The sequence below is a fragment of the Oppia nitens genome, unplaced genomic scaffold (assembly GCF_028296485.1).
Source record: "Oppia nitens isolate AA-2021 unplaced genomic scaffold, nextdenovo-longstitch-racon4-pilon3 scaffold49_pilon_pilon_pilon, whole genome shotgun sequence".
NCBI classification, from domain to species: domain Eukaryota; kingdom Metazoa; phylum Arthropoda; class Arachnida; order Sarcoptiformes; family Oppiidae; genus Oppia; species Oppia nitens.
This window is the reverse complement of record NW_026533231.1, coordinates 120,363-136,797: the sequence shown is the minus strand read 5'-3', so window position 1 is coordinate 136,797 and position 16,435 is coordinate 120,363. Positions and strand designations below refer to the sequence as shown.

The 16,435-nt window shown below is 17.4% G+C and overlaps 1 protein-coding gene and 1 long non-coding RNA gene across 2 annotated transcripts; both read right to left on the bottom strand.

The window, feature by feature from the left end:
- Window positions 1–478: 478 nt before the first annotated feature.
- LOC128959387 (kelch-like protein 20) lies at window positions 479–1,765 on the bottom strand. The gene is made up of 6 exons (XM_054305332.1): window positions 1,721–1,765; window positions 1,377–1,593; window positions 1,047–1,165; window positions 886–966; window positions 571–662; window positions 479–508 (listed from the first exon to the last, which is right to left on the bottom strand). Exons 2-6 carry the CDS (start codon window positions 1,526–1,528, stop codon window positions 485–487), a joined length of 468 nt encoding a protein of 155 aa, XP_054161307.1. The 5' UTR covers window positions 1,529–1,593; window positions 1,721–1,765; the 3' UTR covers window positions 479–484.
- A 5,445-nt stretch (window positions 1,766–7,210) lies between these two features.
- Window positions 7,211–7,748, bottom strand: LOC128959390 (uncharacterized). The gene is made up of 3 exons (XR_008484583.1): window positions 7,669–7,748; window positions 7,527–7,607; window positions 7,211–7,241 (listed from the first exon to the last, which is right to left on the bottom strand). It is a non-coding gene; the product is annotated as an uncharacterized LOC128959390 (long non-coding RNA).
- Window positions 7,749–16,435: the final 8,687 nt, after the last annotated feature.

The following is a 16,435-nucleotide window of genomic DNA, read 5'->3' as shown; positions in this document are numbered from 1 at the left end:
CAACTCTCCCCAACTTAAGCACAACAGTTAATTTTAATGTTATTATTTTAAAAATAATAATTTTTTTCAACAGAATATGTACCAGATATGTTATTTAATTTATAAAATATTSTTTATAATAATAATAATAAATAATAGTTTATAAAATCTAATGTTTTTCTAATGTTAATAACAATAATAATTCAATACATAKTACACATAATACAGTATTAACACATAAAARCATGTCTTTTTTTCACAAAATTAGTTTTATAGTAAATAATAATAATAATAATATAAAATATTAAACTGTATTATAGAACTACAAAAAATTTTAAAAATTAATTAAATTTTAATAATTAAACAAGTTTTAAAATTATAAATATTCATATAATATTAAATAAGTTATTAATTTAAAATAAAATAAATAAATTTTTTAATTATAATTTAAAATATTGTTATTTTTATTGAACTTTAAAATTTTTGACAACTTTAGTTATTAGTCTTATACTTTTGTTATAACAGTAGCCTATAAAATAAAATATTATAATTAGAAAAAAATTAACTTAAAAATATCATAAATTATTTTACTCCAAAATATCCAACTTTTATGGGCAATGATGTCGTATAATACCATTGTTTAGACTTATAATCATATATTTCAACTTTATCTGTGTAACCATCTTTGTAAAAGCAAAATTTTGTTTATTAATTTAAATATTTTATTAAATTTTGTATTTGAGTTATTGTTAAACTTAATAATGAATTATGAAGTTCTGAACAATTTAATTAATTTAAACAAATCAGTTAAATGTAATTAAGAAATAATTATTATAAATTTTATAATAATTTTAATAAATTAACTTATAAAAAATTTTGTTATTAATATAATAAATAAAAATTTACCCTTTGTTTCGCCACCCAATGCATATAATTTATCATTAAAAGCAATCAATTTATATCCATATCTTTTTAAAAGCATTGATTCTATAAATAAAATATAAATAAATAATAGTATAATAATTAATTGAATTAATAATAATAATAATAATACTGTAATAACCAACCAATTTGTGTCCATTGATTTGTTTTCGTATCATATGTTTCGCATGATTTCCCATCACTATTACCATAACCGCCGCAAACATATATTTTATCCATAAATGATGCTGAACCAAAAAAATGTCTTACAATGAATAAAATAATATTAATAAAAATTTTAATGAAATAAAATAATAGTATTTAATAAATATGTTTTTATTTGCTTTTAAATTAACTAGTTATAGAAAATAAACATAGAAATTTTTTTTTTTATAAAATTACAATTAGTTTATTTTTAATATTTAACAATAATATATTATCATAAAGTAATTTGATAAATAAATATTAAAACTAACCTAGTATTTTGCATATTAGCCATTGGTTGCCATTGTTGTGTTTTTGTATCATATCTTTCCATTGTATTTAATGAATTTCCATTATAGCCTCCGATAGCATATATAAAGCCATTGTGTGCTACCAGTGCCAGACCATGCCTTTCCTGACTCATCGGTTGACCGAAAGACCACTCATCAGTATTTGGTAAATAATATTCACATGATTTGAAATAATTGTCTACAAAAAAATAAAGTAATAAAATAGTTGTGAAATCAAAAAATTATATATAATACACTTATGTTAGTAAAATAAAAATTATTTTGTTTAATCAAATATTTTGTTTATAAATAAATATAACACTTACTATTGTAACCACCACATACATATATTGTATTTTGTATTACAGTATCATCATGGCCACTTGATGAAATTTAATTTGTTTAATCAATGTTTTTTATGAAAACAATAATATTAAAAAAATTATTTAAATTATAAAAATATAGTTATAGTAATACTAGCGTATAATATTCATCGATGCAATTGATTTCCATTGATTTGTTTGTATATCATATGTTTCGACACAATTAAATATATCTTTACCCTTTATATATAAAATTAATTTAAAATTTTTAATAAATTAATTAATTAAAAAACATTTTTTTTTGCAAAACAAGATTTTTACATACATTATAGCCGCCGATTGCATACAATTTTGAATCGTATGAAACTAAACTAAAATCATACCTCGGAGTGGACATGGATTGTATGGATTGCCAAACACTTGTGTGTGTATTATATTTATAACATACAGTCAAAACAGATGACCCATCACTTCCACCGCATATATAGATAAAACTATCCGATAAGTCAATTGATTGCTATAATTAAAAACAAAAACAAACAACAATATAATAATTAATTTTTAATTAATTAGACTTTTATTGACTATTAAAAAATATATATTTAAATTATTTACATTATAGTCGTTATTATTATTATTATTATAAATAACTGTTGTATTCAATGAGTTAATACTATTTACATAATAGTTAATTACAATTAATAATATAATGTGATATTTATTTAACATTTTTTTAATTGTTAACATTAATTAAAGTAAATTAATATAATTTTAGTTTTAAAAATAATAATTTTTTACTTTTTTGATATTTAGCTAATGTTATTGATTTTATATAAAAACTCTAAAAAATATATTATCAAAATAGTTGTGACAAAGTTTAAGTATTATTTTAAGTACTGATAGATTACTTATAAAATTTATGTATTGCTTATTATTTATTATTGTAGTAATTATTGTTTAAATTATTAATATTTAATTAATAATATTTAATAATTATTTATTATTATTATTACTTTTATATATTTTTAAAATAATTTTATAATTATAATATTTAACTAATTAATTTTTGTAAATTTAATTAAATGCTTTTGTTTTTAAATAAATATGAAATAAAATTTTTTAAAACATTATTATTAAGTAAGCTAAAATTTAATTAGTATAAAATATATATTTATCAATTTTTATTACTAAATCTAATTAGTATTATCAATTTTATTTAATTGTATCAATACTTAATAAAAATATATAATATGTTATTTGTATATTATCTTAAAAAATAGTTTATAATAGTTTTTTTTGTAGATTAAATTGATTTTTTTTTTAATTTATTGAAATCATATGCTCTGTACTTTTATATTGTATTAATTAAATTTATATTTTTCAAAAATATATAATTATATATTGTAAAGAAAACTAATAACATATAATATAATGTTATCTTATATAGTAAGTTGTAGATATTTTGAACTTTATATAATTACCCTGGATAATTTATAAATTTGTTAACATTAAACTGTTTACAGTATATTTTTTTGTAATATCAAATTTAATTTATCATTAGGAAAATCAAAATATGTGTTTCAGTGTAAATTAATTAACAATAAATAAATTAAACATTTTTTTTAATTAAATATAATAATTAAAAAGTTTTATAGTTAATTAAGAATTTGATTATATTAATACTATAAAAATATTAAATATCTATTTTTAGTAAAATTTATCTTTTTTTTGTCTCATAATTTTGATATAACTGTTGCCTAAAAAATATAATAATTAATAAATAATATATACTGTATATAACTATAAAATAAATGAGAATATATTTTAGTCCAAAAAGCATAGCTTTTATTGGCATTGATTTAGTATACGACCATTGATTTGATTTATAATCATATATTTCAACCGTTTCTATTAGCATATAGTCTATAAGTTTTAAAAAATATATATATTTATTTACAAATCATATCAAATGAATAAATATTATAATTATTATAATAAAGTAATTTATAGCAAATAAATATTATAAATAGTATAATATATAAAAAAATATATATACCTTTTGTATAGCCACCCAATGTATATAATTTACTATTAAATGCAATCAATTTAAAACCATATCTTTCTATAAACATTGATGCTATCAAATAAAAAATAAGTTTAATAATTATACTAATTATTATTTAATAATAATAACCAACCAATTGGTGTCCATTGATTTTTTTCGGATCATATGTTTCGCATGATTTCCCATCACTACTACCATAACCGCCGCAAACATATATTTTATCCATAAATGATGCTGAACCAAAAAAGTATCTTAAAATTTAATAAAAATATATATAAATAATTAAATAAATTAGATAAATAATCTAATAAAATTTAATTAAAAATATATATAAATAAAATTTATTAAATATGTTTAAATATTAAATTATTAATATAATTAATATAAATATTTTTAATTGTTGTGATAACTAGAAATTTCGAAAAATAAACAATGACATTTTTTTAAAAAACAAAAATAAGCTATTAGATTTTATAATTATAATAATAACCAATTTTTATTATAATCATTATCATAATGTAATTTGATATAAATAAATAAATATTTCTAAACTAACCTTGCATATTTCATATTAGCCATTGGTTGCAATTGTTGTATCCAATCTTTCCATTGTATTTAAAACTACATTTCTATTTGAGCCTCCGATATATAAATCCATTGTTGGCTACCAGTGCCAGACCATACCTTTCCTCAATCATTAGTGTCGTAAAATACCACTTATCAGTATTTGGTAAATAATATTCACATGTTTTTAATGTATTGCCTGTAAAATAAAATTACATAAATTTAATATTTTATTGTATTTGTAAAAAAGTTTTTTTTTATTAAAATTTACTAAATAGCTATATGTCTACAAGTATATGATTACTTACCAAAATAAAAAAAATTATCTAAAGTAATATATACTAAAATGTTTTAAATGTCATAGCTATTCATGATATCTCTATTCTATTTAATAATAATATGAAAATTAATAAATTATTTTAATGTTTACTACTACTACTACTACTACTAATAATTGATTAATTAATTTTTAAATAAAATTTTTTTTATTACAACATTAAAACCGCCGATTGCATACAATTTTGCGTCCATTGAAATCAAACTAAACACATCTCTACCAATGGACATGGATTGTATTGATTGCCAAACATTTTCATGTATATTATATTTATAACAATCGGGAAAAAATCTGATCAAACCATCCCATCCCCCGCACATATAGATAAAACCATTGTCCGATAAATTAATTGATTGCTAATTAAAAAAACAAAATAAAAAAAAAATAATAATTAATTTATATTTAATAGATTTTTAATTAAATATTGTTACATACATTAGAATCATTATTGTTAATTGTAGTTGTATTTAATAAGTAAATATAATTAAGTACTGTAACGGGAATGGTATTAGGGTTATATAAAGGTTGGTCCCGTTAACACGGTCCGAATAACCGGATACCGTGAATATATAAAATAATGGATATCACTGCAAAGGTAATGCGCGTAAATTATGGAAGGGTAGCTTATAGGACACTTTACGGGTGTCACGTAATCTCTGTGTGACCCTCTAGGGGCTCACTGGCCACTGGTCAATGTTTATAGTATGTCGGAAACCTATATCGGATCTCTGGGGGGCTCTCCGCAGATACGGAACACCTTCCCCTTTAATACTCCTAGGCTTTAATAATAGTAGACGTTATTTGTTCCCTGTGTAGGCCCGTAGGCCCACAACTTAACTTAATTTTATTATAACATAATGTAAGGGTATCGATAATTCATAAGTATTACATGTGTGAGTTTTTAACAATAATTAATTAACATTTAACTAACTTATAATAATAATAACTAATATTTAACTTTACATAATTAATTAACACAATATTCTTAATTATAATAATTATAAATATCTATAATTAAATATAACATAAATTAGTTATTTAAGATAATCATATTTAGTAATTACATATATAATTTAACATAAGATTTAACATTACATACAGTATAGCAATAAATACAGTATAGCTAATTTAATAATAAACATAATAAAGATATTTTTATTATATTTCTCTGGAGGCGCCCACCATTCTATCACAAGTACAACAAACAATAAAAAGTAATAGTTATTTAACATTTTTGAAATTAATTATTGTAAATAATTTTTGTTGTTGTTATAAATCAAATTTAGTTGAATCTACTTTTATTTTATAAATTTAATAATGAAAATAATTGATATATTTGAGTTATTTAGTCAATTTAATATAAAAATTTAATAAAAAAAATTATTTCAAAATACTTATAAGTACTGATAATTCATTAATAAACTGTACTTATTGACACATGTGTACTTACTGTATATATTATATAAATAAAATAAAATTTATATATATATATAATTATAGATTGCAAAGAAAACTCAATAATAACATTGTTAATAGATTTAATACAAAATGTAGTTGTTACTTTATAATTACCCTGGATAATTTACAATTTTATCTATATATTGTATTGAGTATATATGCTTGTTAATAATATAATCATATAAATCAATGTAGAAAAATTAATCACAAATAAATTAGATAAACTTTTTTTTCTTTTAAAAACTATATACAGCAAATATATAGATATTAGCTATAAATTATGTTATAAACGAAATTTTTGAAAACCTAAAATATTGTATTATATAAAAAATAGATTTATATATAAACAAAGATTTTTCAGTTTTTAAAAATACTTATTACTTGAATGGCAAACACTATTTGTATTTTTTTAATCACTTAATTAAATGCTTAACCATGTCATTAGCTTAAAAATGTTAATCAAAATGTTTTTATTAATAATACAATTTTTATTAATTATAAATTAATTTTCAAATAACATTTTATTTTGTAAATTAAAAATTATTTTTTTAAAATAGTAATGTTTTATAAGTATTATTAAGAGTGAGTTCCATATTTTACACTTTACATAATTACCCTGGATTAGTTTATAAATTTGTGAAACATTAAACTGTTTACAGTATATTTTTTTGTAATTTTTTAAAATTTTTGTTATCATTATGAAAATGAAAATATGTATTTTAGTATAAATGAATTAATAATAAATAAAATAAAATTTTTATTCAGTAAATATATAATTTATTTTAAAAATTATATAATAATATATAATAGAGTAGTTTTATAGTTAATTAATTAAGATTTTGATTAATTTTAAAACACTATAAAAATTGTAAATATACAATTTTTTAGTGCAATTTAACTTGTTGTTTCATAATTTTGTTATAACTGTTGCCTAAATATAAAAATAAAATTTAATAATTAATAAATATATAGATATATATGATAACAAATGATAAAATATTTTACCCCAAAGTCTGAAACATTTATTGGCAATGATTTAGTATACGAACATTGATTTGATTTATAATCATATATTTCAACCGTTTCTATTAGCAAATAGTCTATAAATTTCAAAAAAAAATTATTTATTTATTAATCAAAATATTTTATAGATAGTTATTTCTAAAACTAAATAAAGCTAATTAAAACAAACAAACATAAAAATAAATATAATATTAAATTAATAAACTGGACAAAAAATTTATTTAAAAAAATATCATTTTAGATAAATTAATAATTTTCATAAAAACGTCATAAAAAATTAAATTAATAATAAAAATTATAATAATGTAAGTTATTTAGCAAATTATGTTAAAAATAAAATAATATATAAAAAATATATATACCTTTTGTATGTCCACCCAATGCATATAATTTATCATTAAATGCAATCAATTTAAATCCAGATCTTCCTATAAGCATTGATGCTATCAAATAAAAAATAAGTTTAATAATTATACTAATTATTATATAATAATAATAACCAACCAATTTGTGTCCATTGATTTGTTTTCGGGTCATATGTTTCACATGATTTCCGATCACTATTACCCGAACCGCCGCAAACATATATTTTATTCATAAATGATGCTGAACCAAATGCATATCTTTAATTTTTTTTTTAAAAAATATATATAAATAATCAACTAATTTAGTAGTATTTATTAAATATGTATTTATTTTTAATTGCTGTTTCAACATAAAAAAACACCAATTAGATTTTATAATAATAACTAAATTAATAGTATTTATTAAATATTGTTTTTATTTTTAATTGTTGTGATAACTAGTTATTTCGAAAAATAACCAATCTATTTTTTTCCAACAACAAAAATAACCTATTAGATTTTACTATTATAATAATAACTATTTTTTTATAATCATTATCATAATGTTATTTGATTTAAATTAGAAATCAATATTTTTACTTGTAATTCAAGTAATAGGCATTTTTGAAAACCTAAAATATTGTATTATATAAAAAAATAGATTTATATATAATTAACATATTTCAGTATTTAAAAATGCCTATTACTTGAATGGTAAACACTATTTGTATTTTTTTAATCACTTAATTAAATGCCTAAACAAGTCATTAGCTTTAAAATGTTAAACTAAATGTATCTAAATAATACAATTTATTTTAATTATAAATTAATTTTCAAATAACATTTTATTTTAAAAATTAAAAATTATATTTTTTGTAATTTCAAATTTTTTTATCATTAGAAAAAAATCAAATGAAATGTGTTTCAGTATAAATTAAATTAACAATAAATAAAATAAACTTTTTTTTTAGTAAATATATAATTTATTTTAAAAATTATATAATAATATATAATAGAGTAGTTTTATAGTTAATTAATTAAGATTTTGATTATTATTTAAAACACTATAAAAATACAATTTTTAGTGCAATTTAACTTGTTGTTTCAACATTTAGTTCTAACTGTTGCCTAAAAATAAAATATATTTTATCCATAACTGATGCTGAACCAAATGCATATTTTAAAATTAAAAAAAAATATATATATATATAAATAATCAACTAAATTAGTAGTATTTAATATTAAATATGTTGTGATAACTAGTTATTTTGAAAAATAAAAAAATCTAATTTTTTTCTACAACAAAAATAAGCAATTATATTTTAAAATTATTTAAAAACTAATTTATTATAATCATTATCATAATGTAATTAGATATAAATAAATAAATATTTCTAAATTAACCTAGTATAATTCATATTAGTCATTGGTTGCCAATGTTGTCTATCAAATCTTTCCATTATATTTGAAGCTAGATTTTCATCATAGCCTCCGATAGCATATATAAACCCATTGTTTGCTACCAATGCCAGACTAGACCTAACCGTATTCAATGGTTTTGTAAAATACCACTTATCAGTATTTGGTAAATAATATTCACATGTTTTTAACTGATTGTCTGTAAAATAAAAAAAAATTACATCAATCTAATAATTTTTAGTATATTTATAAAAAAAATTAATTAACTAAAGTTATCTAAATACAAATGTTGACTATTTTTATAATAATATGATAGTTGTTACCTAACTGCAATTGCAATTACAATTGCAAACTTACATATAACCCTAGCACCAATTAATACTTACCCCCACCATTTATGAGATACAGCCTCGTATAAAAATTTTTAAATTAAAATTTTGTCATGAGGGTGCTATATGCGGCTCTATACGGTAGTATAAAATTAATATTTATAATAATTTTGATGAATTTAATATTAAACTTTCAGTATATAAGCAATTTCATTTAATTTTATCTATTTATTGATACCGGTAGCATGTGTACTTAGATAAATATTGTATAAATAAAATAATAATTTATAAAATATATATACAGTTTATATATATATATATATAATTATAGATTGTAAAGAACACTCAATAATATCATTGTAAATAGATACAGAAATAGATATGTAGTTGTTACTTTATAATTAACCTGGATAATTTAAAATTTTATCTATACATTGTATTGTGTTAGTAAAATAATCATATAAATCAATGTAGAAAAATTAATCACTAATAAATTAGATTAACTTTTTTTCAATTTAAAAATATATACAGTATATATAATATATATATATATATATATATATATATTATATTAGCTATAAATTATGTTATAAACTATATTTTCTGAAAACCTAAAATTTTGAATTATATTTAAAAAAAATAGATTTATAGCTAATTTTACAAAATAGACAATTTTTTTGCACTTAATTAAATATCTAAACATGTCATCTTAAAAATGTTAAGCAAAATATTTTTATTATACAATTTATTTTTTTGAAATATTTTGTAAATATAAAAATATAGATTTTCTGTTTAATTTAACTAAATTTGTTAAAAAAAACATATTTTTGTTATATAGACTTTAACTAACTATTGAATAACTAAATATAAAAACAATATATTATATATTAATATAAAATATATTATTTATGTGATTTTAATAGTAATTTTCAATTTATTTTATATAAGAAAAAAAAGTTTTTATTTAGTTAATTATATTATTATTATTATTATATTTTATGTTATTTTAATAAATAATAATAAATAATTATATATATATATAAATTTATAATATTGTTATTGCAAAATATAATATAATATTGAATTATTTATTTGTTTTTATTAAAATTTATTTTGTTTTGTCACATTAGTGAAATACAGTACTATTATACCTGAATAGATATATAATTATTATTTAGTACCAGTTTATTATAAGTTTATATTGTTATTGTAAACTAAAATTAATTACAACAGTTAATTAATAGACATGAAAATAAAATAATTATTATAAAAATTATAGAGTAATATTTAATATATTAATATTGTTTTATAATTAAATAAAATTTTATTTTATATGAAAATAAAATATTTATAATGTTACTATTAAACATATGCTATTGGTATTTTAGTAGTAAATTTTACTATTACTAATATAATATACAGTAAATATTATTATTATTGTTATTTAAAAAAAAACTATAGTAACTAACTGGTACTATTAATTTAAGATAAATTAAAATAAAAATTCAATTTAATATTTATATATATTTTTTTATTCTATTTATTTGTAATATAATAATTTTTGTTATTCCACTTAATAAAAAAAATTAGTGAAGTTAGTAGTTGTTAGAAATCTGTTAAAAATTATTAAAAAAAAAATAAATTTTACCTGTATTTATTTTAAGTAGAAATTATCTATTTTTTTGTTGAAATAATAATGTATGAAAAATTGGCACCAAATGTTGTTTGTGATTTTACTATAGCTGCTGAAACTGATCCGTATACATTTGATATTCCAATTGATCATGGTCAACTATTAGGAAATTTTACATTCACTAACGCATTATTTGTAAATTTTTAATTGAACATAAATTTTTTATTTGTTATTTAATTATATTTTATCAAAAAAAATGATATAATTTATAACTACAAATAATGTTATATATATATATATATATATTTAATTTTATATTGACAACATATATATTTTTAAGAAAAAATTTATAATAATTTATAACTACAATATTGTATACTTTAATTTATGTTTTATTTTATTATATTTTTTATATATTTATAAATTGAATTTATATTTTGTTATCTATTTATCTATAAGTTATTTATTTTTAAATTTTAAGGCTATTAACAATGAGTATAAGTTTTTGTGTGCCCACGAGTTTAACATATTATACAAATTAATTAGTCGAACAAAATATGGGTAATAAAAATATTATAATTTTTTAAGATAATATTTTAATAATTTTAATAATATTTATTTTTTTATTTTTTAAAATCTAATTTAAATAATAAACAAAAACAAAAAATAAATAAATAAAAAAATTCAAGTGCTATTCCTTTTATAAAAGATGAAAATTTTACGGTATGTAAATTATTTTTAAAATAATATTTAACAAAATTAAAAAAAATATTAATAGTTTACATAAATATTTATAGTTAATTATAATTTTTTATAATGTTATTTATTTAATTTAAATATTTAGCTTGATCAAGTTGATTTAGTTTTATATAATTTTAAATTGACTGACAACTATATTAATAATTATTATCTAATTTGGCCACAAAGTTATTATTCCGTATCAATTATGGGCAGCACTTATCCGACAATAGATAGCAATAAATTTGACGGCATCATGCACATTTTTGATATCTATGTAAATTTAATAATAGATAATTATTAAATATTAAAAACTTATATTATAATAAATTATTTTTTCTAGTATTGGTTGGCATTATTATTGACAATCATATTAAGTTTGTCGATAAATTCATTACATTCAAAATAGTAATTAGATTAATTAATTAGATAAATATTATTATGTAATTAAACAACAATTTAAGTTATGTTTACATAAAGAATTTTATCAAATTTTATTTAATCTAAAAATTTTAATCTAATTATTTTTAATTTAATGTTTTAAATTAAACTTAATTTAATCTAGTTTGAATTTCATATTTGCAAATAAGTTACAACTTTGGGATATACTTACAGCAATTTGTTTTAATTGTTAGTATTTTTTTATCTTAATATATAAAATTATTATTTTTATTAACTTATTATTCTATTTTAAAGTTAAAATCAATATGAAAACAAAATTTATTTATTTATATATATTTTTGGGTACACTATTTATTGGTAAATTTTTTACAATTAATTTTATAAATCAAGAAATATTATCAATTTATTTGACAAAACCGTACGAAACAATTGATTCGTACGAAGATATTATGGATAAACCGGAAATGATTGTCAAGTTTGCAATGAGTCAACAAGATTTTCAAGAGTATCAGGTATCAATTTTTTAAATTTTTTAATTTAATAATGGACTAAACACAATTAATACTAAACATTATATTTTATTTTATTTTCTGTAAATTTGTTGTTTGAATTAAACTGTAGTGTATTTGTTATTATTAAAAATTTATTATTAAATATTTTTAGTAAAATTCCGTTTTCGGGATTTTATTTTCTTTATGAAGGGAAAATAAAATATATTCTTTTTAACGGAAATTTTATAAGGAATATTCTCTCAAACTCTAATTATTATTAATTTTAAAAATATTTACGTAAATTTTTTATTTATTTATTTTTTTAAAAAAAAGGAAAGAGCCAATAATATTGAAAACCAACTAATACGTCGATTTCGTGAATCGGTTGTTAGTGGCGATAATAAACTGTATTCAAACATCAAACTGGCTAACGATATTGGCGACGATGTTCACAAAACATTTCGTGATATTCAACAAACAAAATCAACAATTGCTATCGTGCGTAAAGAAACTGCAACTGGTATACGTCAGTCACCTAAACAATATATACAACACATGCATTTTGCACGCACTGAATATCAATTAACTAGTAATGGTTGGCTATTTAAAAAAAAATTAATGAAAAACAAATTGTCAGTCTACAAACATTTTAAAGATATGTATGTGATTTTGGAAAATTTATTTTTTAGTTTAAATTTATTTTTTAAATAATATATGATTTCAAAAAATCAGTATATTGTTTCAATTTATTTTATTGGAAAAATTATTTTTTTATCTTAAACAGCGGTGATGCTTTCAATTTCTATTAGCTGACCAAGAGCAATGTTGTAGATAATTATTTAAACAAAAAACACAATAAATTTTTTAAACAAAAATCACATACAAAAAATTTGGTAAACCGTTTTCTATAGGTTCTGTAAAATTATAAAATTTGTAGAATTAATAATTATATTGGCTTATATAAAATAGGTTCATAAAATTAATTAATTAATTAATTAATTAATTAAAATTAAAGTTATATATACATGCTATATATAGAGTTTGCGACACTGTATAGTTAATTATGATATTTATAATATTATAGTTTTAATGGGATTTAATTATTATTAAATAAAAATTTTAAATTTATTTATTTATTTTTTGAAAAAGTATTATACAAACAATTGAGACGGGCAACTATGATGTTTGGCTAAATACAGCAATCAATTATTTAGTAAAATATTTCCAAAATTCTAATTTTGATTATAACAACTGCAACACTATCGATGATCCATATGATAAACGTATGCCATTGGACAGTATGCGTGTAGCACTGGGACCATATCTAACAGTACTAACCATTTCATGTATTGTATTTGTTATAGAAATTATTAATATAGTACTTTTTTAGTTAATTCATAATCATTAATAATAATAAAAATAAATATTTTTAACAAATTTAAACAAACTATTAGGTAAAAAAAATTGTTATATATTAAATTTTCTTATGAGATTTAGTAAAATAATTTTTTTACTTTGCTAATTATAATCAAATTTATTTATATAATTAAAAATTATATTATATTAGTTAGTTATAAATCTGTATATATTATAATTTATTTTAAAATTCAATAATTGTCATTTAAATCAAATAAATTATTAATAAATTATTAAAACATAAATCATAATAAATAAAATAATTATATCTATATTTATACTGTATATCAATAATAATATAATAACAAACTATTGAATAATTAATTATATTATATTAGTTAAATATAAATTTGTATATAATTTGATATCAATTTTTTTAAAAATTATATTATTAATAACTAGAAATAAATTGAGAAATACTGATAATATTGCTGATTTTTTTCTTAAATATTTAAAATTAATTATAATTATTATTACTATTATTGTTAAACTATTATCTGTATTTAAATAAGTAAATATAATTTAAAAAAAATTAAATAATTATAATTAAAAATAAAAAGTAATTATTATTATAAAATATTTTTTCTATACATTTTTTGTTTTTTAATTACAATAATAGAATTTAGATCTAATTTTATAAATTATTAATATATTATTTTTTTAAAAACATAAACTAATAGATTATACGATTTCAAGTAGTTTAGATAATAAATATCATTTAATAATTATATCATTTTTGTTTGCAATATTAATTTTTCCAAAAAAAAATGTGATTAATATTTATTATGAAATTTATAACTATATAATTAATTTAGTTTGAAAACCAATTTTTTTTTTGTTAACTTAAAGCAATGAAATTGATTAAATAAAATAATATAATTAAAAATTTATAAGTAATTTATTATGAAATATCGTTTCAATTTATGGGAATTATTCACACTTTAATTATTATTATTGATAAAATAAATAATAAATAAATAAAATATATCTTTATTATTATATATATATATATATAAAGTACAATAATAATCATAATCTAAATTCTAATTAACTCTTATTTTTGAACTTAATTTTTTATATATAAATATACTAAAATAAATTGTGTTTTTTTAAATATACAGTATATACATGAATTGTTAAAATAGTAAAAATAATAACTAAATAAAAAATGTTTAAATATAATTATTATTACTTTTTATTGTTAACTATATTCAATTGTATATATTGTTTAAATATAATTGCAATTAATAGCAAACAGCAGGAAAATGTAAAATTATTATTTAAGAAAATTAAAATAAAAAATTATAGTTAATTAAAAAGTTAAAAATAATTTTATTATTATTATTATATTTTTGTCAAAAAATTATTAAAGCAAATATTTACTTATCGGATATATATATATATATATATTTTTTATATATATTAATATTCATTAAAAATCTATTAAATATAATTTCATTGTTAAACTGTTTTGTTTTTGTTTTAATTATAGCAAACACTGGACTTATCGGATGATAGTTTTATCTATATATGCGGTGGAAATGATGGGACAACTGTTTTGTCTGTATGTTATAAATATAATATACACACAAATCAATGGCAATCAATACAATCCATGTCCACTCCGAGGGATAAATTTAGTTTGATTTTAATGGATTCAAAATTCTATACAATCGGCGGCTTTAATGTATAAAACTTGTATAAAATTCTCGTTTAGAATAATTTTTTTTATTAAATTTATTAATTAAAAATTAATAATTTTAAAAAAAATAAAAGGGTAAAGATATATTGAATAGTGTTGAAACATATGATAGACAAACAAATCAATGGAAATCAATTGCATCGATGAATATAATACGCGAGTATTACTATAACTAATTTTTGTTTGTTTGAATTTTTTATATTTATTAATCATAAAAAATTTATTGATTAAACAAATTGAATTTCATCAAGTGATCATGATGCAACTGTAATTAAAAATACAATATATGTATGCGGTGGTTACAATGGTAAGTGTCTATATTTATTTATAGAAAAATAATTTTTATTAAAAAAAATAATTTTCAATTTACTAACTTATTTTTTATTTCTTAAAATTATTATTTGGCAAAAAATTAAATAAATTTTAATGAATTTTTACGTTGATATGTGAATTAATATTAATATAAGTTTATATAATATATAACTTTGAAAATAATTTCAAATAATTAGTATTTAAAATATTATAAATAAGATTTAATACATTAATTGATGATAATTCTTAATATTTGTATTATACTACTTTAAATAAACTAAATTTTGAATTAAACAAAAATTTTTTACATATAAAATCATATAGATTTATATAATTTTATTTTACAGGCAATACATTAAAAACATGTGAATATTATTTACCAAATACTGATGAGTGGTCTATTGCAAAACCAATGAGTCAGAAAAGGTATGGTCTGGCACTGGTAGCCAACAATGGATTTATATATGCTATCGGAGGTAATAATG

Excerpts from the sequence above, each read along its gene's own strand:
- LOC128959387 (XM_054305332.1), bottom strand. The coding sequence starts at position 1,528 with ATGAGTCAGGAAAGGCATGGTCTGGCACTGGTAGCACACAATGGCTTT. Across the intron at positions 967-1,046 it reads AAATCAATGGACACAAATTG|AATCAATGCTTTTAAAAAGA; the intron begins GTTGGTTATTAC and ends TTTTATTTATAG. Across the intron at positions 663-885 it reads ATTGGGTGGCGAAACAAAGG|ATGGTTACACAGATAAAGTT; the intron begins GTAAATTTTTAT and ends GCTTTTACAAAG.